Raw genomic sequence first — 25,419 nt, 5'->3', positions numbered from 1 at the left:
TGGGCTGGCCACCCTGGGATGCTGCACTGGGCGGGCCATCCCGGGATGCTGCTCCCTGGGCGGGCCACCCTGGGATGCTGCTCCCTGGGCGGGCCACCCTGGGATGCTGCTCCCTGGGTGGGCCACCCGGGATGCTGCTCCTGGGCGGGCCTCCCTGGGCTCCTGCTCCCTGGGCGGGCCACCCCGGGATGCTGCTCCCTGGGCGGGCCACCCCGGGCTCCTGCTCCCTGGGCGGGCCACCCCGGGCCCCTGCTCCCTGGGCTGGCCACCCTGGGATGCTGCTCCCTGGGCGGGCCATCCCGGGATGCTGCTCCCTGGGCGGGCCACCCTGGGATGCTGCTCCCTGGGTGGGCCACCCCGGGCTCCTGCTCCCTGGGCGGGCCACCCCGGGCTCCTGCTCCCTGGGCGGGCCACCCCGGGCTCCTGCTCCCTGGGCTGGCCACCCTGGGATGCTGCTCCCTGGGCGGGCCATCCCGGGATGCTGCTCCCTGGGCGGGCCACCCCGGGATGCTGCTCCCTGGGCGGGCCATCCCGGGATGCTGCTCCCTGGGCGGGCCATCCCGGGATGCTGCTCCCTGGGCGGGCTACCCCGGGCTCCTGCTCCCTGGGCGGGCCACCCGGGCTCCTGCTCCCTGGGCGGGCCACCCCGGGATGCTGCTCCCTGGGCGGGCCACCCCGGGCTCCTGCTCCCTTGGGGGCCACCCTGGGCTCCTGCTCCCTGGGCGGGCCACCCCGGGCCCCTGCTCCCTGGGCCGGCCACCCCGGGATGCTGCTCCCTGGGCGGGCCACCCCGGGCTCCTGCTCCCTTGGCGGGCCACCCTGGACTCCTGCTCCCTGGGCGGGCCACCCTGGGATGCTGCTCCCTGGGCGGGCCACCCCGGGATGCTGCTCCCTGGGCGGGCCACCCCGGGATGCTGCTCCCTGGGCGGGCCACCCCGGGATGCTGCCCTGGGCGGGCCACCCCGGGCTCCTGCTCCCTGGGCGGGCCACCCCGGGATGCTGCTCCCTGGGCGGGCCACCCCGGGATGCTGCTCCCTGGCCGGCCAGCCCGGGCTCCTGCTCCCTGGGGTGGCCACCCCGGGCTCCTGCTCCCTGGGCGGGCCACCCCGGGCCCCTGCTCCCTGGGCGGGCCACCCCGGGATGCTGCTCCCTGGGCGGGCCACCCGGGCCCCTGCTCCCTGGGCGGGCCACCCTGGGATGCTGCTCCCTGGGGTGGCCACCCCGGGATTCTGCTCCCTGGGCGGGCCACCCCGGGCTCCTGCTCCCTGGGCGGGCCACCCCGGGATGCTGCTCCCTGGCGGGCCACCCGGGATGCTGCTCCCTGGGCCGGCCACCCGGGCTCCTGCTCCCTGGGCGGGCCACCCCGGGCTCCTGCTCCCTGGGCGGGACCCCGGGCCACTGCTCCCTGGGGGGACACCCCGGGCCACTGCTCCCTGGGCGGGCCACCCCGGGATGCTGCTCCCTGGGCGGGCCACCCCGGGATGCTGCTCCCTGGGCGGGCACCCCGGGATGCTGCTCCCTGGGCGGGCCACCCCGGGATGCTGCTCCCTGGGCGGGCCACCCCGGGATGCTGCTCCCTGGGCGGGCCACCCCGGGATGCTGCTCCCTGGGCGGGCCACCCCGGGATGCTGCTCCCTGGGCGGGCCACCCCGGGATGCTGCTCCCTGGGCTGGCCACCCCGGGCTCCTGCTCCCTGGGCGGGCCACCCCGGGATGCTGCTCCCTGGGCCGGCCACCCCGGGCTCCTGCTCCCTGGGCGGGCCACCCCGGGCTCCTGCTCCCTGGGCGGGCCACCCCGGGCTCCTGCTCCCTGGGCGGGCCACCCCGGGCTGCTGCTCCCTGGGCGGCCACCCCGGGATGCTGCTCCCTGGGCGGGCCACCCCGGGCTCCTGCTCCCTGGGCGGGCCACCCCGGGATGCTGCTCCCTGGGCGGCCACCCCGGGCTCCTGCTCCCTGGGTGGGCCACCCGGGCCCCTGCTCCCTGGGCGGGCCACCCCGGGCTCCTGCTCCCTGGGCCGGCCACCCCGGGCCCCTGCTCCCTGGGCGGGCCACCCTGGATGCTGCTCCCTGGGCGGGCCACCCCGGGCTCTGCTCCTGGGTGGGCCACCCCGGGATGCTGCTCCCTGGGCGGGCCACCCCGGGCTCCTGCTCCCTGGGCGGGCCACCCCGGGATGCTGCTCCCTGGGCCGGCCACCCCGGGATGCTGCTCCCTGGGCGGGCCACCCCGGGATGCTGCTCCCTGGGCGGGCCACCCCGGGCCCCTGCTCCCTGGGCTGGCCACCCCGGGCCCCTGCTCCCTGGGCTGGCCACCCCGGGCTCCTGCTCCCTGGGCGGGCCACCCCGGGATGCTGCTCCCTGGGCGGGCCACCCCGGGATGCTGCTCCCTGGGCGGGCCACCCCGGGATGCTGCTCCCTGGGGGTGCCACCCCGGGATGCTGCTCCCTGGGCTGGCCACCCTGGGCTCTTGCACCCCGGGATGCTGCACCCATGCTTATGCTCCACATGAGGCCACCTTCTATTCTGTCCTTGCTCATGCACTTACCTAGCTACCCTTTCTAAACTCTTGGCCTCACCCTCCTTGCTGCATTTATGCTGCAACAGGACGTTAGAAACTGCTGCTTCCGAACTGTTGTGCATCTGCCACCCCATGATAAATATTTTAAACAACAAACCTCCTGTCTAAACACCATCCATAAACAATCACTGAGCCGAAAGGTTGATAATCGAGTGCACAACCACACGTGTAACTGGTGCAAACAATTAAACCTTTAAGAGGTTGTCCAGGGCGGCTGAATTGATAGGTAGTGGCTGAAGACATTGCCCTTTTAAATTTCCCTCAAAGGGGCTGGGGGGGCTTAAGCGGCGAGTGGAAATATTCAACAGAGAGCATGCGTGGAAATTAACAGCGAGCAAAAAAAAAGTTTGTTTCGCGCGAGTTTGACAGCGATTAAAGCGCAGAAGGTTGAAAGTGAGTGGAATAGCTGAAGGAGAAAGACTGCTGGCTCAATGGAGAAAGCACAGAAAGAATATCTGTTTAAGGTCTTGGTGATTGGAGACCTGGGCGTGGGTAAAACCAGCATCATTAAGCGGTACGTTCATCAGATTTTCTCGCAACATTACCGAGCAACCATCGGGGTAGACTTCGCTCTCAAAGTGTTACATTGGGAAGAAGATACCATCGTTCGGCTCCAACTGTGGGATATAGCAGGTAATAGGGATTAGTGTGGTCTAGACACAATTGGCTTTTTAAAAAATGTTAACTATTTTAATTGCTATTTCTCTTGATAGATAGAATAAAGTATTTGTCTTTCTCCCAGTTTTGATTATTGCTGCAGGCTAATCCATAATCTAATCATGCCAATTTGTGAACATTGGTTGAATGCTCAGAAAGTTAGCGGTGAGTGAGTAAATCCTCCACCTCCTCCCAAGACTGGGACTGGCGCCTCTGTCTCCCATCCCTGTCTGGTTTAATATCATCTCAACAAACAGTTACTGCAAACTTGCAGCTACCTGCAACATTTCACAAGTCTCTAGTATTCGGGCATCTGTTTGTTTATTTGGGGCGTGTGTATTTCGTGTGTCAGCACTTAAGTGGAATTCGATTAGGAATGGGCCAAGTGGGTTATATTGTGGACAGTCTCCGGGAGGGGTACGACCCTGGATGTTTCCGATTGCTGTCTTCGTTGAGAATCAGTTTCTAAACTGCTGAGTTTATCCAGCAAGTTGATAATTCCAGAACTGCAAGAATGTAGTGTGTGGGTTTGAGGAGATGCAAATCGTGAATGGGGAGATCAGGATGGGATGAGTTGGTCTGTCTGAGCGGCTTTGAATGATTTGTTCTGAGAACAGGGCGCCTATCATTCTGAAACTGTAGCAAGCGAGGACCCGTGACTAGACTCTGTGTGGGTAATGGAACTCGTGAGGTCGGAGCATTCCTACTTTAACAAGGCAACCTATTCAGTTTGCTTGTGCTGCCCTCGCTACTGTTTGAACTCGTACAACATACAGCTAATGTATTTTTTTTTTTGTGAGGGGGTGGGAGGGAAGATGAGATTCCCGCGAATTTCGTGCGCTTGGTGGTGACGTTGTTACTTTGAGAAGAGGATATATCTGCTCAATAAGTGAGAGATTCATGGCCAGAATGTGTTTTCCGTGGATGAATGTTGACTCCTGGACAGGAAGAAATGAATAGAGATCAGAAGCAATGCTACCTACTTACTTTCTCCCTCGGATACCCAGTCTGGCTCTTCATGGTCCAGTAGCCCAAAGGATTGTGCATTTGACCACATTAGCACTGTGACGTTCAGCAAATACAAGACGTTGTGGAGTCGGTTCTACTTTTGCAGCTAGTCACAAGCCGAGGTATTGCAGTCTCCCTCACCCCTGCCACATCCATGTTCTACTGATTTTAATTTGAAACCTGTTGACGTTATTTGAAATGATTTCCTAAGCAAGTGGTGTTTGGGGTTTCCCAACCGTGCTGAAAACATCCCCTTCACATCAAAGGATGCTCTTAAGGAGCAGACAGGACGGCTGCTGTCGTTGAGCTAGTCTGTACCCGCGAGGACAGGACTGGAATTATTACGGGTGCAGCCACAGCGAGTTCAAAATGGCTTGATAAATGTGATTACATTCCATCAAATAATTTTGCTACACAAAATTGGCCTGCGTTTTTATCTTGCATTCCATGTAACTTGGGGTGGTTGGTTTGGGGGGGGGGGGGGGGGGAAGAGAGGAGGAGTAAAGGAGGTTTTGCTGGGGTGCCTGTGGTTAGGGGGGAGGGGTCATTATATAATCTTTGTCACAAGTAGGCTTGCATCACACTACAATGAAGTTACTGTGACAAGCCCCCAGTCGTCACACTCCAGCACGTGTTTGGTACACAGAGGGAGAATTCAGAATGTCCAATTCACCTAACAGGCACACCTTTCGGGACTTGTGGGAGGAAACCCATGCTGACTCTGCATAGACAAGTGACCCAAGCCAGGAATCGAACCTGGTTCTAGAACTAGGTTCTAGTGCTGTGAAGCAACCGTGCTAACCACTGCTACCCTGCTGCCCATTGATGCACAAGATAACACTGGTAAAGGATCCTTTTTTGGTTTGGAGATTTGGAGCTGTATATCTACACTTCCCAGTATTGCTTGGAATGTTTTAAAATATCTATTCTAGTCTCCTAAAGTCTTGACACTCCTGTAAACACTCCCTCTCTTTCCCCCCCCCCCCCCCCCCTTTTTTTTTGTATGTTTGGTCCCAGGAATGGCTGGCAGTGTGTTTTCATAAGCCACGTTGTTTGTGTTTTGGGGAATGATGGTTATTTTGTTGTGTTCTGTTGAGAGATGTAATTGTTAAAATTATAAATGCCTAAATAAAATATTTTCAAAAACAAGTTGTACGTTTAGTCGAGCGCCACTGCTTTCCAAATCTTTGCAATTTCATGAGTGCCTCTTAAATGAATATTCTTCTTTGTGAATGAACCGCTGAATAATACAACCATGAGAAGGAAGCTGTGCAACCCATTGCAATTGTGCTGGTTCTTTAGTTCCACTTCTCTTTTTCCCTGCATTTTTCCTCCAAATATACACACCAGTGCAACTGGAATGACTATGATTCTTGGAAATTGTGTTGTGAACTGAAAATATCTTCAGGAGCTACAGCTGTACTTTGGTTCGCTTAAAATTATATGGCATTATTGCTTCTTAACAATTTATCGGATATTAGATGGTGGAACTATTATGTTGAACTTTGCAGAAGAGATGATTTTGGAACCCCCTCATGTAAAAACGCTAATAATTGGCATCTACTGCCTTGGGCACTGAGGACCCTGGTTCAATCCTGGCCCCGGGTCACTATCCGTGTGGAGTTTGCACATTCTTCCCGCGTCTGCGTGGGTTTCACTCCCGCAACCCAAAGATATGAGGGTTGGGTGGATTGGCCATACTAAATTGCCCCTTAATTGGAAAAAGAAATAATGGGGTACTCCTTTTTTAAATTGAGAAAAAAAAGTGTCATCTATATAAATTATAGCCACTCCACTCCAGTGACCAATGAGGGCACTAATTGGAAGGACCCAGGGTTCTGGAGTTGTGGACCATCCAGGAATCCCTGTGGAAATTTGCATTGTGCACTTGGTCATGCACACAAGGAACTGTATATTGAAGGGAAACTTTGTTTCCAGTAGCAAATTAAAGCTGTACCTTTATGGTAATATTCAACGATTTATTTTCACATGAGGCTGGTTTTTCACCATTGAATCAGGTAGCTTGAGTGGAGGAATTTCCCAACTTAACAAATGTGCCTCAGGATTCCATTGCATGCAAGTTTCACTAGGGGTGGGGACGAAAGGGGGGTGCAGTCTTGCCTGTTTCCTTCAGTGGTGGGTTGATGGAGGGCCTGGCCTCCTTTTCTCCAGTTTCAGCCCAGTTTTATAAAAGGTTGCTGGCCCCAGTAGCCCTTGCTCTTATGCCACCTCCATTACCACTTATTATCCCCTATGGGCAGACCTCAGGAGCCATGTGAACTAAAAGCAATCTAATACAGCTCTCTTCACTTGATAGTGGGGAGAACCTGATTTATGAAGATTTTCAAAATCAAACCCTCTGTTCAGTAACCTGTCAGACAGCTGATCCATAGTAGCCTCTTAAAATTATCAGTAAAAATTGTGAGCTCAGCTGCCCCTCCCCCACACCTGAAGCGTTTTTAGAACTTCCAAATAGCAGCCCTTGGGGAAATAACCAACAATTAAATCCATCAAAATGACAGGAACATCATACTCCTATCAAACCTGTTGATCAATGCACTTCAGCAGTGTCATTTTTTGGTGTAATAGCTGCAACCTGTTTTCGGATCATGACACTTCAGCAGGCCGGCCTTCTCTCTTTCCTCTTCATCCCAACCCCCCCCCCCCTTCCAAAATTTTCAAGTGTGTTTACATCTGTCTGTTTGTGGTTCCCACTTTCCAAGGGCCTCACCCATGAAAATGGAGCATGATTTCAAATGGTCCTACTGAGTTCTACTTTCTGTTTGTGATTCTTGCCCTGTGCCCCTTCCTGCACTGACTAAAAGGTATCTGCTGAAAACGGGGGATAAGACTTTCCCACCTGGGCCCTGCCCACTATATTGTTAAAGGCCTAAAGGCTGCTAGTTGACCTGACTGCCCAAAGGTTTGGTCTGGGAAGATGTAGTTTCTGACCTGCTGCACAATATCCCTAAATTGGGCTTTAAATAGGCAGGGCAATAGAAGATGCTTTGTGGTGTTTCAACTGCCCTGAGTCAAATCATTTAGCTGGATGTTTGGAGTTTTCCTATGAAAGCTAATGTTTCTTTCAACTTTAGGTTGACTTCCTAAATATGAATACTGTCATATGTATGCAACAAATTCCACATTGCTGCAGTGATGACATAAAAAATTCCAAAAGGTATTGTTTTTGTGCCAGAGGATGTGAATCTTGCAGCTCTCAATGTCTTGTTTGAGTCCCCTTCCCACCATTCATGATCTTTGCCAGTGTAAAGGGAGGTGATGCCCAGATCCCTTAAAACACTAATTTTAAAATTTCTACCTCCCCTTCTGTTCTTGACTCTCGTATTCTGTGCATTCCCTTCCCATCATAGGCAGCAATGTCTTCAGCTGCTGTCTTGGTCACCCACCTTTGCTCCACATCTAATTTCTGTGCCCCCTTTTTTCCCCCCTGAATTTGCATCACCCATGTGCCTGAAATGCACATTTCCAGCTCCATATCCAGGTGAACAATAATGGGATCACAAAAGAGCCGATGATGCTTGCAGTTGTACTGCAGAGATATTCCAGTTTGGGGTCACATTCCAACCTTGTCTTGTCTCTGCACTTGTTGGTGCAGTCACCTGCATGTTTGGTAAATCTTAATGTGCAAGGATTATCAACAGAAGATGCTGCAAATGTAGCAATTATTGGCCATGGCATACTGCCCAAGTGGGAGCTTGCACTTTGTTGCATTAATATCCATGGTGACAATTGTAAGCGTTGGACCATAGGAAATGTGCTCTCTCCTCCAGCCTGCTTTTCCAGGCCAATGTATACCTTGGCAGTGGCACCTTGGTTTTCCCAACCAGTGGTTGTCGGTTCTGGGGGGGGGAAGCCTAACAGCATTCTGGTGCACCTTCCCTGTGATTGAGGTCCCTGGCAGCAGAAGTCCTGCCTGCTTGCTAAGATGAAAGAGGCCAGATGCTCCTCCAAGTGGTATAGTGATAGCTGGTGGGACAGCACCCACCAAAAGGTCCAAGATGGTAAGGCCTCCAGACCAAAGGCGAGTGAGGGTCGGTGTCTTGGGAGGGAGTGGGGTAGCATTGAGATAAGAGGCAAGGACAGTGGAATAATGGTGTTAATTGGCTCATGAATGAGTCTAATTGACATCCCACACCCAGAAACTCTAACTCCCCTGTCCTGCGGAGGGGACTGGCCTCCCATGTTTCAGCTGCATTCAATCCAACTTGGATTACCTCCAGATAACTGGTCAGAAGAAAGAACGTGAGCACATTCATCACTTCAACATGGACTTGGGGCAATGGTCAAAAATTGGAAATGTGACCAACCTAATTTTTGAAAAGGCATTTATATCAACATTAAACACGAACAAACTGAAATCTCATACAAATAAATAACTAACACCCTGACCTCTGTTTCCCCCCCCCCCCGCCCAACAACCTCAATTTTCCTTGACTAAGTCAAACGGCTTCCATATCTGGGCAAACTTTATTTTCTCCAACTTTAGCAACTCTGGCAGGCCACTCACCCACACCACTGCTTTGGCCCTGAATCCCCCTCTCCAGGGAGGCAAAGGCCAAAATGTCGGCCTCTCTGGACTCCGGTCTTCTGACACACCAAATATTGGCACTTCTGGACTCCGGGCCACCTTCACCCTCAGCACCTCAGACATTACATCCGTGAGCCCCAGACAGAATCCCTAACCCCTTCAGCTTTGGATATGCCCAAAACAACATGTGGACATGGTTTACAGGCCATTCCGTGCACCACCCACACCTGTCTTCCACTCCCTCAAAAGAACCTACTCATCCTGGCTACTGTTGTGGGCGCCCTGTGAACTACCTTAAATTGTACATGACAAAGATGCATTTGCCCTCCTCTGCAATCTGGCCTCTGTTTTTCCGTCTCCCTTTTTGTTCCCTCTCCCTCCCCCCATTTACTTTGACCTCCTTTGGGGCTCCTTCCCAGTCTCCCAGTCCATTAACTCATTGTAAATCTCGGACGCTGCGCCCTCCCCCTCACTCCTTTGACCTTGTCCTGTAGTCCCGGGTGGAAGATCGGGAAAAGACGACATATTTCCTCACAGTCCTGTACATGAAAATAACGGAACACATTCCCACTGGGGTGGTTCCCAACCTCAACGCTGCTGCCTCCGTTCCACTCCATTAATTGCAGGACCAAAAAAACTGCCTTGAGTGGGAGCTGCCAAATGTGAGACCACTCCATAATTGCCACCGGAAGTGTGACCAACCTATTCTATTGACACATCTTGAAGGAATGTTGAAATGTTAATGGATGCATTTCAGTGTTGCTGTCCTTTAGTTCCCCCACCTTCAAAAGCCAATGTAATTGTCAGCTTGTTCAACAATTGCGTAACTAGGACAGTTAAAGAGAACTTGTGTTTATGTAACCATTCCAAAGGACTTTTCAGCCACTTGTAATGTGGGAAATGAAGCAGCCGATTTGTACAGCAAAACCCCCTCAAACTGCTGTTGGCCTGGGCTATTTTGAAATAGTGTCATGGGATTTCTTGTTGTGAATTGGAAAACGTGGCCTTTGTTTTGGTTTGATGTCCCTGATTCTTCAAACAGTCAGTCTCTTTTTGTGCCAGCACCACCTGCACTCAAGGTCTAATCACCATTCAAGTGTAAGCCAGGGTAATGTACAAATTGGACATAGAACCATCCATGGCCAAGCTTGATTGTCATCCTACTGAACAATATTTGTGTACCTCTATTCATTTCTCAGTAGCTCTGTAGTTGCTGCCACCTCATGTTGTGACTGAACCTTTGACTAATGAGCAACCCCAGATGCAAGTTATTCACCAATGCACTGTATTTACTGCTGAGCATGAGCATGGTTTCTATTGCTCAATTCTATTTATGCTTTTGTCAACATGGGTGACCACTATTTCAGAATTTGTATGACACTTGTATCTAAGCACCAGGATGCCCTGTTTCCTGTTTGACTTCTCCAGTGCAGGATCATTATTGAGAAGCCCTGCAAACTGTGTAACAGATGTACAGACTTGTGGTCCAACTGTTGCAGCTTCTTGTGACTAACCGGTTCCTTTAGGCAAGGAAGAGGATCTTGATCAATTACTAACTTTTTTTTTTGTTTGACACGACTACATTGTCAAGTCTATATCATGTCCTAATGCTGGTCCTTGTATTGGCCTTACACTTTAACCCATGACCTCTTTGATATGATCATTAATGTTAGCAATAACCCATGACCTTTCCAGTGCACATGTATCCCTTGTGACTTTGCAATGCTCTTGTGGGAACTTCAGAAAGAATGCATGCCAAACAAAATCTTTCAATCGTTTGAACTTTAGTTGTAACAGCGGAAGTTGAATTCAAAATCTTATGAAATGAACTTGCAGGAGACATGTACAGCTTGTAACTAAAGCTACAGATACACACTGGTTACTGTTAGCTGGACTTTGTCTCGTCTGTTTTTAATGTGGACAAGCAGGAGTAAACCCTTTGGGCCTGCTTCACTAATCAATTCAATCATGACTGATCTACCTTAAACTCCACTTTCTACTTGCGCCCCATAAATTTCAAATCCATTTCCATTTAATGTTCTCCATCCTGAATGTACTAACAATAGAACATCCACCTCTTGGAAATCAGCTTCTCTGTTTAATCATGCATCTGACCTTTCCTGAAGCTATTGCAATATTTGAATAAAAATAATCAATAGCACTATTGCCATCTGTCTTGGCTTTACTTTAAGAATGCTGAAGGATACTGTTATGATCCTAGCTCGTACAAAGCAGATCGGAGTGAAATCTGGCTTTGGAGCAGGGGGCCGTTCTCTGCTGATGGAACATTTTAGATTAAAATGTTAAATATTGCAGCACGGTGGTGCAGTGATTAGCATTGCTATCTCACTGCACTGAGGTCCCAGGCTCGATCCCAGCTCTGGGTCACTGTCCGTGTGGAGTTTGCACATTCTCCCAGTGTCTGCGTGGGTTTCGCCCCCACAACCCAAAGGTGTGCAGGGTAGGTGGATTGGCCATGCTAAATTGCCCTTAATTGGAAAAAAATGTATTGGATACACTAAATTTATTTTTAAAAATTTCAACACGAGTTGGAAGATCTCAAATTCAAATGCAAGGCAATACTAGCTTGATACAAATGCTTCTCACTTGGGTCTGGCAGAGTTGCAAACCATTTTCCTGTGAACTCCTGAGCATTTATTTGATTCTCCCTTGTCTTGCAACTCCAGAGCTAACAGAAACAGACAGCTGAAACGGATCTTCCAGATCACTTACTGAGCTCCATAATTGATTTATTCAGTTGCTGCCCCAGCATCATCATTTCCTTATCGGGGAGCTTAAATTCCTGACCTCAAATTCCTGACCTCCCTCTGGAAAACACTGAACTCTGCTCTCCGCCCCCCCCCCCCCCCCCCCAACTGTCTTTATTGTGTGTCCATGTCCCTCGACCACTGTTGCTAGCCAACTGTATCTTTTTTTTTAAACTTTGTTTCTCCACACAAACCAGAAATTTATCCAGGCACCCAAGGCTCACAAACAAAATGAAACTGAAGGAATTTTCCTTTTTTGTAATACACAGATTCTTGGTGAAATTGTTTTGGGAGGGTTGAGGAAAGACTTAGATGGGCATAATGTAAGATAAAAGCTGAAATATGAAGAGCAAAACCCTCTGTTTGGTGAAAAGTCATACACATGCTGCCAGACCTGAGCATTAGATTCAATATGCAGGAGGTTCCATCGTTCTTGCTGCTCTCCCTCATGTGGCTCGTGGATGTGTGCTGAGTAACATGCATCTATGACTCGTGCAGCAGTAGAATGTGATACCCCAGAAAAGCTAGTTCAATGTATTTCCAAATAACATCCCTTTGTTTTTTAAATGCTCTGCCAACATAACTTTATAAACGATCAACAATCAAATATTGTTCACTTATCATTGGGTGGTCGGATGTTTATGCCCATCTTTAGATTTGGCATCACTGCAGAGTTGTTGAATAGAGGGAAAATAAGATAACTGTCAAGGTGGACTCGCTTTCCTGCAACTTGCTGCACGGGTAGGAGTGCAACACTTCAACATGGTTAAATCCCTGCCTACAGTATCGAAAAGACAAACTGTACAGGTACAGGATCCAGTAGTGAAAACCGGGAACCCAGCCAACTTCGTTGAAGCTGAGAACCAGTAAGCAAACAAGGAAAGGGAATAACATCCTTATCTAACTTGCACACAAATTATCACCAGTAAATATTCCTCGAGCTTCCAAGTTCTCGATGAGCTTGATGCCGGAATTGCACCCCGGCAGTGCAGGTGTGATATATCTGCAGAGTCGGAATTGGGTAGTGAAAAGATCTTTGGGAGACTGGCAATTCTGAGCTGTATTTGGCTTCTCTCACCAGGATGGAACTTGACTAGGGCTACCTGGTTTTTCCATCTCGTGCAGTTTGCTTTTCATCCTCGCCTATCCAATCTGCTTTACCAAAGACGTGACTATTTTTAGTGCAGCAAATAGTGGTGCATTATTGATGCGCTAACAATTGCACACAGAAACACGAAACGGTACAAAAGAGGCTTTATTACCGTGAGATGTTATTCCCTCGAGAGGAGCTGTAAAATGGCAGCTCAGGAAACCTCATGGATATTTATACTGCTCCCTGTGGGCGGAACTAGCCGGCAGGGGCTTACCGCTAATTCTTTATTGCAATGAATACACCCAGTCAACCCAATCTACCCTTCACAATGACGATCCTTCCATCTTGGGAAACAGTCTGATGACCCTTTAATTTTAACCTTTTAACATTTGCACTTTATGGCGAGTCTTTTTGTTTTGGGCAAGGAGACAAACTGCTGGGTGGTTTCACCAAGACCCTAGTAAGGCATCCATCCTTGCTGCTGTACTCAAATCCTCCTGCATTGAAGGCCAACGTGCCATTTGCCTTCCAAACTGCTTGCTGTATCGCCTGTGCTTGCTTGCAGTGACTGATGTCCTCAGACACCCAGGTCCCTTTGTCTATCAGCATTTCCCAATTTAAAGTAATGCTCTGCCATTCTGTTTTTTTTTCCTAAATGAGTTGATAATTTCACACTTGCTATGTATTTGTCCACTCACTTGACTTGTCTAAATCATCTTGAAGTCTCTTTTCTCAACTCGTGTCGCATTCCCATCTATGTCTTCAGTAAACTTGGAAATATTATATTTGGTCCCCTTGTCAAAATTAATAATGTGTTGCAAATAGCTGGGGCCCAAGCATTGATCCCTCTGCTACCCCACAGTCGCTGCCTGTCATTCTAAAAACACCTATTTAATAATCCCTATATCCTGTCTGCGTACCAATTTCCAATCCATGCTGATATATTGCCCCCAAACCCATGCACAGCATGGTACTACAGTGAGCAGGTCCCAGGTTCGATTCCCGGCTTGGGTCACAGTCTGTGCGGAGTCTGCCTGTTTACTCTGTCTGCATAGGTTTCCTTGTGCTCAGGTTTCCTCCCATGAGTCCCGAAAGACCTGCTGTTAGGTGAATTGGACATTCTGAATTCTCCCTCTTTGTACCTGCCGGAATGTTAAACCTTCTTGTGACAAAGATTTATTATTGTTGTGTTTCTATTTTGTCAAACATTATTTCCCTTCAATCCTCTGGTTAGGAGAATATCCAAGGACAGTAGAAATATTCACCAAGGTCACTACTCTTGTGCTTGATCCCAGTCTGTTCTGTTTGCGAGCCTGGTTCACTTCCACCAGCATCTCCTGGCTATCAATGTTCTATTTTCTAAGGAAATTATTCTGATCAAAGGCCTCACTGGTGGCCTTTAACCAGAATTGTGAATTTGCAATTGGAAAGCAGGAGCAGATCCATGGAGGCTTGTATTTTAGCAACTTCAAGAAAGTGATTAAAACTGTATTCTCACATAATAGGTATTAAAAATATAATTAACCCAGGAGATGCTCATAGAGTTTGACATTTTATAGATACACACCCTTCATGTCAGACTCTGAATCTAATACTGAGTAGCAATTACCCAGAGATTGAACAGTGTACAGTAATATTGTTTTGCATTTTGATGTGCCTGTGATGTTTCTGAAAGTGATCATTCCAAACTTAGTACTCCAGTAGGTCATTGTTTCAGCTGGAAGCTGCTGAATGAACTACGAAAATTCCCCTCCTGACTGAAAATAGAAATTATCACATGATTAATATGGAAACTAGTAAAGTCATCGCCTAACACTAGTTCCTACTAAATGTCTACAATGCTTAAAACGTTGCTTGGTAGCTGGTAAAACTGTCCATGGGAGTTATTTTGAAGATTGATCCAAGTCTGGGTTCCATCTGGCTAGTGTTTTTTTAATTGAACAAAAATGACAATCTGACAAGGTTATGGTGATTATGCCTGTAAACAATATCATGGCTGGATGGTGTGTGAGACCTCCACCCAGCAGATGGTGCATACACCAGACTCTGGCATTAAGGGTAAAGTAGTAGCATGGATAGAGGATTGGTTAATTAATAGAAAACGGAGTGGGGATTAATGGGTGTTTCTCTGGTTGGCAATCAGTAGCTAGTGGTGTCCCTCCGGGATCAGTGTTGGGCCCACAATTGTTCACAATTTACATAGATGATTTGGAGTTGGGGACCAAGGGCAATGTGTCCAAGTTTGCAGATGACACTAAGATGAGTGGTAAAGCAAAAAGTGCAGAGGATACCGGAAGTCTGCAGAGGGATTTGGATAGGTTAAGTGAATGGGCTAGGGTCTGGCAGATGGAATACAATGTTGACAAATGTGAGGTTGTCCATTTTGGTAGGAATAACATCAAACGAGATTATTATTTAAACGATAAAATATTAAAGCATGCTGCTGTGCAGAGAGACTTGGGTGTGCTAGTGCATGAGTCACAAAGTTGGTTTACAGGTGATTAAGAAGGCAAATGGAATTTTGTCCTTCATTGCTAGAGGGATGGAGTTTAAGACTAGGGAAGTTATGCTGCAATTGTATACGGTGTTAGTGAGGCCACACCTGGAGTATTGTGTTCAGTTTTGGTCTCCTTACTTGAGAAAGGACGTACTTGCACTGGAGGGTGTGCAGAGGAGATTCACTAGGTTAATCCCAGAGCTGAAGGGGTTGGATTATGAGGAGAGGTTGAGTAGACTGGGACTGTACTCGTTGGAATTTAGAAGGATAGGGGGGATCTTATAGAAACATTTAAAATTATGAAGGGAATAGATAGGATAGATGTGGGCAGGTTGTTTCCACTGGCGGGTGAAAGCAAAACTAGGGGGCATAGCCTCAAAATAAGGGGAAGTAGATTTAGGACTGAGTTTAGGAGGAACTTCCTCACCCAAAGGGTTGTGCATCTATGGAATTCCTTGCCCAGTGAAGCAGTTGAGGTGTCTTCATTAAATGGTTTTAAGGTAAAGATAGATCGTTTTTTGAAGAATAAAGGGTTATGGTGTTTGGGCCGGAAAGTGGAGCTGAGTCCACAAAAGATCAACCATGATCTCATTGAATGGTTGAGCAGGCTCGAGGGGCCAGATGGCCTACTCCTGCTCCTAGTTCTTGTGTTCTTATGTCTCCCATATAAGCAGAGATGCATCTGGCCATCGTCAGATGGATATGAGATAGTAGTGAGACACAGGTGAACAGTCATGATAGGTGCATGATAACTCATGATAACTTGTGCCGTAGCAGATTGCTATCTTGCCATATGTGATTCAATAAAGATGCTGGTTTGGACAAGTCTAGGTATTTGGTGAACTCCTTTGCACAGTATAGAAGACCAAACACAAATGAGGTTGAGACTCTTCTAGGACAGGGGTTTTCAAACTGCGGGTGGTGACCCATGGGAGGGTCACAGCATTTCTGAGCACTGGAGAAGCTCCCAACGGCTTTTAAGATGGTCAGACTTTGTTTCCTCTTTTAACAAGCTTGGGGGTGGGAGGGGGAAAGGGGAAAAGAGGAGAGAGGTGAATTCTCTGTCCTGCCAGCCATGTTTTCTGGAGCAGTGTGCCCCTGCTGCCAGTGGGACTCTTTGTTCCCACAGCTAGCCAATGGGATTTCCTACTGTGGCCACCTCCACACCGTCGGGGAAACTTGCGGGTGTGCTGCCAGCGAAGCAGAGGATCCCGCAAGGGGAGTGAGTCAGGCCTTCAGGATTATCCAAGCCATCGAGAGCGCGAAACCCAGGATCAGCTACAGCTCCATCGAGTTCTCCAGAGGAAAACGGAAGAGAATGGTTACTCAAGTCTTGCTTTATTGGAAATACCTCCGACCAATGGGTTTATGTTTTTAAGGTCCATGTAACCCATCCAGATCTCAAGGCTACCTTCTGTTTACTTGAACTTGTGTTGAGGAATCCAACTCAAAATATTGGGGGTTATTACTAAAGGTATTGTCATTGAAGTTAACACAAATAAGCTCGGCCTAGACACTTAACATTGGCATCCAGTGCAATTTAAGCTGATGGGTGTTATTAGAATGATGTCTGGTCCTCTCATTATGGTTTTGCACTTTCTTGAAGGAAAGATAAAGAAGTAGTTTAGTCCCTATACCTGGAATGAAGGCTATCTTGTTGTCAAAAGGTGAGGAATAAGTGACATTGGGTGAACATTTGTGTCTTTGGGTACGTTCAGACTTTCCTTCTGAACGGCAATATGGAACAAGAATTTGGGTTGTGTACGAGCCAGGGTGGTTGCATCAGTCAGTTACACTATATTTCTGCTGTACTTGCCATATAATGTAATTTTTTAAAATTCCAGGATAAATTCCTGCTCATGAGGTAAGATTTATTCTGATTTCTGTTTCCTCCATCTGGAGGGAGTTGCCTCCCATGTTCTCTATTTCTTTCTTTTATTCACCATATTAAAATGGCAAGTCAAACAATGTTGAATACATCTAACTATTTCTCTCCCTCAGCACTCTGGAGACAAATAATGAAAAAAAAACCTAACTCAATAAAGTGCCTCGCTCCACCACACTTTTTTCATTTGACATTGGGTAATACAATTGAATTTAACTGGTCATCTTCGATGACAGCCATAGTTTTAACTCTGGTTGGCACTGCTGCTTTCAGTTTACCAGGCTTGCCTGCCTGAAGTAAAATGCATGTAGCTTGCTCAGTGAATGAGGAATCTGTACAGTTAATCTGGGGGTTGTATGTTCTTTCCTGGAGTTGTCTAGGGCAGCCATTAGAGTCTGACTGCAGTATTTGTATTTGCATTCTATAAGTAGACGTGTCTAGATCTCTATCCCATGACCTGAGATACTGTCCCCATGACCTGAGATACTGTCCCCATGACCTGAGATACTGTCCCCATGACCTGAGATACTGTCCCCATGACCTGAGATACTGTCCCCATGACCTGAGATACTGTCCCCATGACCTGAGATACTGTCCCCATGACCTGAGATACTGTCCCCATGACCTGAGATACTGTCCCCATGACCTGAGATACTGTCCCCATGACCTGAGATACTGTCCCCATGACCTGAGATACTGTCCCCATGACCTGAGATACTGTCCCCATGACCTGAGATACTGTCCCCATGACCTGAGATACTGTCCCCATGACCTGAGATACTGTCCCCATGACCTGAGATACTGTCCCCATGACCTGAGATACTGCCCCCATGACCTGAGATACTGCCCCCATGACCTGAGATACTGCCCCCATGACCTGAGATACTGCCCCCATGACCTGAGATACTGCCCCCATGACCTGAAATACTGCCCCCATGACCTGAGATACTGCCCCCATGACCTGAGATACTGCCCCCATGACCTGAGATACTGCCCCCATGACCTGAGATACTGCCCCCATGACCTGAGATACTGCCCCCATGACCTGAGATACTGCCCCCATGACCTGAGATACTGCCCCCATGACCTGAGATACTGCCCCCATGACCTGAGATACTATGTTGGGGACACTGCTGACCCACTGTTCACTGGTGGGGTAACCAGGTTGCTTCACGTTAGTGATTACTTAAAAGGCAACAAACAGCTTGCAATGAGTGGCACTGTCTGTCCTGTAACTTTGAAGGCCATCCAGTTCATTTGAGGAGGCTACCCAGTTCATTTGAGGTTTAGGATGTTATAAAAAATATCCTGTTTGTAACTGTTCTGACCTAACCAAATTTGGTGCTACTAGGAGCTGAAGTGGATACCAAGGCTTGGGGTGACTTGTCCTGGCCGTTCCTTTGTAATGCTGCTGAAACTAGTTGCTCTTGAAGCTAAAGGGTTAATTTGCTATCCCATGTACAGATCTAGTTATCACCTTTTTTCACTGAGATGGAGTTGGGAATGGCTGTTGGGAGGAAAGAAAATGGAATTCCTTAAAACACTTAACTCTCATTTCCAGGGCAGGAGCGGTTTGGTAACATGACTAGAGTGTACTACCGGGAGGCTGTTGGAGCATTTATAGTCTTCGATGTATCCAGGGCGTCTACGTTCGAAGCCGTTTCAAAATGGAAGAATGATCTCGACAGTAAAGTGAGGTTGCAGAATGGCAACCCAGTGCCTGCAATCCTATTGGCGAATAAATGTGACCAGACAAAGGAGGGACTTGGCAATACTTTGCCCAAACTGGATCAATTTTGCAAAGAAAATGGATTTATTGCCTGGTTTGAGACATCAGCAAAGGTAATTTTTTTTTGTTTGTTTTTGGTGTTGGGGAACAAGCAAGTTAATGGTGGGTTAAGGCTGGTCCTTAATCCCTAGGATCAGATTGACATTAACAAGTCTAATTTTAAATACTTTGAAATAATTCCAAGCAGTCTCTAGATATGCTAGTTTTGTACCAAAAATAGATCTCTAAAATTGGTTACCATGTGACTGGCTAGTGGAATCAAGTGCAATGCTGTTATGTGGGATTATGTTTATTGGTAGGTGGCTTTGTGAGGCACAGTACATGGGTATTGAATGGAGTTTTGCCCTTCATGGGAGTGTATGAAGAAGTGACTCTAAACCCTTTACTCGGGAGCCTTTTTAAAGCAATCCATTGTCTGTCAGCTGTTCTATGGCTGAGTTTTAGTATTTTTGAGCACGTGGAGAGAGCAGCAGGCATGAGCGATTTCAGCTTCCGATGAGCTGGGGCAGGGGGTCTAATGGGGCCGAAAAATAATTTTATGCAGAACTATGGTCAGAAACTCATCCGAATAAATAAACGCTTTTTTTTTTGGTGTTCAGCCTAAATATTTAAACACTAGTATTCCCTATTTCCCACCCCCCGAATGTATTGGCATGGATTTTGCTGTGGTACTGACAGAAAATTGCCATCCGTACTCTACAAACTAACGACAATTTTGATTTGCAGAGCAACTCCAAAACCCAGATGTTACTGTATTTTTGCCTTTCCAGAAGGAACACTGTCTGGGTTCCCCCGTAGACCAAGATGCACAAGGAATTCGCCAAGGTTCTTGGGCAGCACCTTCCAAATCTGTGACTGAGAAGGGCAGCAGATACTGGGAGCACAACCACCTGGGTTCCCCTCCCAAGTCACTTACCGTCCTGACTTGTAAATGTATTCTTCACTCGCTGAAGTCAATACTGGAACTCCCTGGGTGTACCTACACCACATGGAATGCTGCAGTTCAAGATGGCTCACCAACACCCTTCTGAAGAGCAACTAGGGATGGGAAATACATACAGGTCTAGACAGTGATGCCCACTATGAAGGTTTTTTTACCTCATTCTTTGAAACTTGAATACATATCGAAACATAGAAAATGGTAGCAGGAGGAGACCATTGGCCTTTGAGCCAAGGTTCTTTTATTGATCTGGCTGACCATATGATCCCCTCTGACCCAAATGCCATATCTAACTACTTCTTAAATGTTTTGGCCTCAACTGCATTCTGTGGTAGTGAATCCACAGCCGGGCCACTCTAGTTGAAGAAATTCCTCATCTCCTAATGGTCTACCCTGTATCCTCTGACTATGACTCGTGGTTCTGGACCTCTTTCTTCCCAACCCCAGCATCAGGAGTATCCTTCCTGCATCTACCCTGTCTAGTTCTGAATTTTATAGGTTTCTGAGGTGCTGATTTCCACCCCCTCCATTCTTAACTCCAGCGAGTACAATCCGAACCAACTCAATCTCCTCTTATTAGACGTGACACCCCAGAAATTGGTCTGGTAAACCTTCCCTGCACCCTCCGATAAGGAGACAAAAACTGCACACTATATTCCCTGGGCAAGTGTGCAGTCAATTCCAGCCCCACTCGTAAGAGTCTTTCCTTCAAATTGGGGTTATTTAGCACACTTTCCTCACGGCACATGAAAATGAAATGAAAATCGCTTATTGTCACGAGTAGGCTTCAATGAAGTTACTGTGAAAAGCCCCTAGTCGCCACATTCCGGCACCTGTCCGGAGAGGCTGATACAGGAATCAAACCGTGCTGCTGGCCTGCTTGGTCTGCTTTAAAAGCCAGCGATTTAGCGCAGTGAGCTAAACCAGCCCCTAATCAAATGATCAAAATAATTACATGATCAAAGTCTTTGGTTTACAGTTGGTAATGGCTTTCCTTGCGGGTCATTTGGGGTTCGTACAGGTTAGAAAACTCAGGCAGGTGTCAAGGAGGTCTATTTCTCTAGCCAAACTGGGCCTTCAGCTCGGTCCACATTCAGGCCTATATCTTCTTATCTTCTGTAGAGATTCTTAATTCTACATCAGACCTTGCTTTCAGCTTGTGGTTTGACGTCTCTCTGAAGAGAACGATACCCAGATTGGCAGTCTGCCTTGAGTGGCCTTCTGTGGAGATTTGGTTGGATATTCATTGGAGATACTTAGTTCCCCCTCCATCTATGGTGAGAAATAAAAGTGAAAGAAAAATGAAACCTCGTGATTCTCTGAAAACATTGGGATCATATCCAATCACCACCTGTTGCTTGGCAGAGCACAGCATTTGTCACTGGTGCAGGTCATCTGTGGTGTCGAACCAGCACTGCTTCTGCTTAAATTAAGGCATTGTCCATGGATCAAAAATGATTGGAGAGGGGTGGGGTTGGAAATAACCAAGAACCAACAGGAAGGGCCCTTCACAATGATTGCAGCAAGACACCCTGCTACTGTACTCTTGCTTCAAGGGCCAACATACTATTTGCCACTTTTACTGCCTGCATGCTCAGTTAGCAAGGACACCAGGTCTCATTGCACATTCCCCTCTCCTAATTTATGGCCATTCAGCTAGCTAACTATCTGCCTTCCTGTTTTTGCTGCCATAATGAATACCCGCTCATTTTTCCAGATTGTACTACATCAGCCATTCATTTGCCCACTCACTCCTTGTCCCAATCATACTGCAGGATCCCTACCCAGCTTTGTCATCTGCAAATTTGGGGAGTTGTTACATATTTAATATGTAGCAAATAGCTGAGGCCCCAACAACGATCATGGCATTTTTAAAACACAGGCTCGTAGACCACAAAAGGGGTGGGATTCCCTGTTCCACCACACCCATTTTTCTGGTGTGGTGCACCCCCACTAACAGCAGGATTCTCCACCCCAGCAGCCAGCCAATGGAGTTTTCCATTGTGGGCGCACCCATGCCATTGGGTCCTCCACAGGTGTGTGCGCTGTTGGCAATCTAGCCCAAGGCGTTTTCTCCAGCTGTTAGCAGTTTGGGCAGGAGTCTGTTCTGAATGTGGTCAAGTTACCTTGTTCCAACAAACCTGAATATGCAACGCTCTCTTTGCACCAGAAGTTCCTGCACGGAAACACCATATACATGTTAACAAAGTTACAAAATGAACAATTCATCAACATTAAAAACCCTAAACTGAGGTTCTGCCTTCCACAGTTGTTTCGGGTATTGTCAGGTTCTCCAAAATATCTAGGTCTCACTTGCCACAGTTTGTCTCCGCTCTCGCTTGACCGTCTCTGGAAAACTAGTTCTAGTTGCTAAAAGTTGATCACCATGTCTTCTCCATGCAACGTTATCCTAGATTTGAGCTGTGTTTGCGACCAGCCCTGTCTGTGCAACATAATGGCAGATGTCCAATTCTCACTGGTATGGTTCCAATACTTGGCCTTTTATATGGAAAACCTGTGTTTTAGCCTTGTTCGTGAGTTAACAAACATCTTATTTCCCTAACTGATCCCTACATCATTTTGCTCTTCCTCTCTGATGCCATCCCCTCCAATGCCACTTCTTTCTCCATTCCTCCACAGCTCAGCTACCTGTGGTGCCACAGCCTTGACTGCTGCAGTCTTCTGAGAAATCATTGCCCTCCCCTATATCCAAACTGCAAAACCGGTTGGTGAACCAGATCGACTCACTCGTGATTGCCTCTTTTGACTGCCTGCCACTCGCCTATTTCCCCCCCCCCCCCCCCCCCCCCCCCCCTTCCATGCATGCTTCTAACATAGGTGACCAGCTCTCTAAACAAACTATCCACGTAGTGGATAAACCACGGGTAATAAAGTGCAGATATTTAAATACTGCTTTGGTATTTGCTGGAGAGATGATGAGTGGACAAGACTTTGAAAGGAAGAGAAACAAGTCTCTGGTCTAGATGGACTTTTTGGGTTGGGGAGGGGAAGAGTGGGTTGCTAGCAGTCTTCCAAGAAGAATTTTATTAAAAGGTAGTTATTCAGTGTAGCATTAGGTTGGGGAAATGTTCTAAGAGCTGATGCTGGGATCACTGATTTGATTCCAAACTGCTAATGTACATTGAGCAATTTTCAGATAGTGGCATGTTTAGTTAACATTGAGGACTGCCCAAAAGGGCATTAATGAACTTGCATGGGCAAATAATTGACTAAACTAAACGTGAAGTACGGGGAGGCAAGATGTAGTTTAATTGGGGTAAATGATCTGGTACAATGCACCAATTGCCAAAGGCCCGTATAGACTGGTGGGTTGAACTGTTCTGTGCCAGAGGCATGGCTACCTACAACTTCCTGACTTTGAAATCTATGGCGGAGTCAAAAGTTTAGAACTCCCTCCCTGCACCCCACTGATTTAATGGACCAAACATTTCTTAATCAAATTCTAGTAGCAATTTGCGCAGTGACCAGTATCGTGCAGCAACATGACTTGCTGATACAGCACCACCTTGTGCCACAGCATATTATAGCTGATGTGCATCCCAGACATTCATAATTTGATGCTACAATCAATGTATCCTGAGGGGAGGAGGCAGAAAAGCAGTCAAACTTCTCTACTCCAATTCCTAGCAACACGTACCTATTGTGTTTTTTCCCATTTTGTACAGTATTCCATTATGGCCTGTGCACAACTGTGCCTCTTCATACAAACCCAAGGATTCTGTTGGATTCATCCACATTATAATCTTGTAAAGTGCACAATTTATCTGCTTCCATTCAAAAGTACCCAACTAATTTGCAACTGTGCACTTGGAATCTCTGGCTGCTTTGAGTAAAAATTGAGTTTGGTAAAGGATCCAAGATTTGTGGCTGGTCTTCTGTGGCTCCAATTTAAGATTGTAGTTAATCCCTAACCATTTTGTGATTCTTTTTTTTGTATTCACTTCCTTTTTTCCCCCGCCCCCAGGACAATATCCATATTGAGGAATCCGCTCGGCTCCTGGTGGAGAACATCCTGATTGCTGAAGATGATGAAGTTCCTGCAGACCCTGACGTTATCTCATCTCAACAGCTCTCTCAACAAATTGATAATACCAGCTGTTCTGCCTGTACAAAGTAAAAGACAACAATTGGATCACTTGACTTTTTTTGCGAGGGGGGGGGGGGGGCATTTTGTTGGAGAATAGCACTTGTAGGTTGAAGGATAAACCGCTTTGCAAGGCAAAGAGTTGCAGGGGTGACCATGTTCTCTGTGACCTATATCTACTGTGAGAAGTACTGTAGTAGCGATTGCCATTCTGCCTCTGAAGTTTGATACAAATCACTTGCTTTTTCTCATTTCTATTATCGCCTTCCATCCCCGTGGAGTACTGAGCTGGGACATGTATTTTCTTCACTGCCCTTCCTCCATTACTATATCCAGACATCTCTCATTCTCATGTGCTTTTACCAGTGACGTTTCTCTAAATGGGCAGACTGTAGCAGTGAGAACCACAATGGGTTCACCCATGCAGTCACATCTAGGAACTGGTATACTATTAGTGGAAGCTACACCAATTTTTGATCCACTATTCCTATAATTAGAGATATAATGATAGCCCTGTTGCAATTAAATTCTTTAGCACTGCTCCATTTAAAGTCTCAAATTGGCAAAATCACTCAGTTGCACGTAAACGAGAATTTAGATATAACTTTCCCAGGTTATAAAAATGTTCCATTAGCAGGCTATTTTTTTTGGTGGAAGAAGACGGTCTGGTTTAGCTCAAATGGAGAAATGAGCATGGGCTGCTATTTAAATCCCAACTGCACAGCTTGTGCTGAGCTGAACTGCAGCTTGATTTTTGTTCCAATTTTTGCTAGCTTGATTAATGGGTTTCCTATTTTTAAAATCTGCCATTTGGCCAACCCTACCCCCATTCAATGCAGTAATTGAATTGCAATTTTGTGGCCAAGATGTGCCTTTTTTTATTGCACTAGGGAGGTGCTAAAGATCCCATAGCAATAAAATAGTGTTGTGTCGAGTGGTTGTAGAATAAGCCAATTAAAGATCTATAATTTCCTTTGGCCCAATAACCTGCACCACATTTGAAATCTACAATCTTTTCATTGTACTTTTCCTTCTAATACTTATTTAAATATTTCCTTTCCATTGGGATGGTTGACCAGAGGAGAATGCCCTTTTGCCTCCAGGTAAGAGATAACACACTTGAAATAGTCATGTGACAGTGCACATGTTAAATGATCCTTCCACCACACCTGTCTGATTTTAAATTATTCAGGACTGCCTTTGAGGTGACATGCAATGGTGAAGATTTTGGAATTTCCCAAGATTCTCTGGTAGTCCAGGAAGCTGACTTGTATTGTTGCTATTTATTTATTAAACATAAACTGCCCAGCGTATTTGGGTTTTCTTTATTTGGTTTATACTCCTTCTCCACCTCACAGCACCAGGGACCCAGGTTCAAATCCAGCCTTGGGTCACTAGAGTTTGCATATTCTCCATGTCTGCATGAATTTCCGCCGGGTGCTCTTTTTCCTCCCACAGTCCAAAGATGCGCAGGTTAGGATGATTGGCCGTGCTAAATTGCCCTTGGTGTACAAAAAAGATGTGTGGGTTAGGTTGAGGTTAGTGGGATGGGGG

General features: G+C 47.5%; 1 protein-coding gene across 1 annotated transcript; it reads left to right on the top strand.

The window, feature by feature from the left end:
• The first annotated feature begins 2,832 nt into the window (after positions 1-2,832).
• Positions 2,833-25,178, top strand: LOC119952138 (ras-related protein Rab-38-like). Its single transcript, XM_038775722.1, has 3 exons — positions 2,833-3,207; positions 18,593-18,873; positions 23,746-25,178. The coding sequence occupies exons 1-3, from the start codon at positions 3,006-3,008 to the stop codon at positions 23,896-23,898; spliced, it is 636 nt and encodes a 211-aa protein (XP_038631650.1). The 5' UTR covers positions 2,833-3,005; the 3' UTR covers positions 23,899-25,178.
• Positions 25,179-25,419: the final 241 nt, after the last annotated feature.

The sequence above is a fragment of the Scyliorhinus canicula genome, chromosome 17, assembly GCF_902713615.1.
Source record: "Scyliorhinus canicula chromosome 17, sScyCan1.1, whole genome shotgun sequence".
NCBI classification, from domain to species: Eukaryota; Metazoa; Chordata; class Chondrichthyes; order Carcharhiniformes; family Scyliorhinidae; genus Scyliorhinus; species Scyliorhinus canicula.
This window is presented reverse-complemented; position numbering and strand designations above follow the sequence as displayed.

What these genes read in the sequence shown, in the direction of transcription:
- LOC119952138 (XM_038775722.1), top strand. Translation starts at nt 3,006, where the DNA reads ATGGAGAAAGCACAGAAAGAATATCTGTTTAAGGTCTTGGTGATTGGA. An exon ending in CCAACTGTGGGATATAGCAG is followed by an intron (nt 3,208 to 18,592) that starts GTAATAGGGATT and finishes TCTCATTTCCAG; the next exon opens with GGCAGGAGCGGTTTGGTAAC. An exon ending in GGTTTGAGACATCAGCAAAG is followed by an intron (nt 18,874 to 23,745) that starts GTAATTTTTTTT and finishes CCCCGCCCCCAG; the next exon opens with GACAATATCCATATTGAGGA.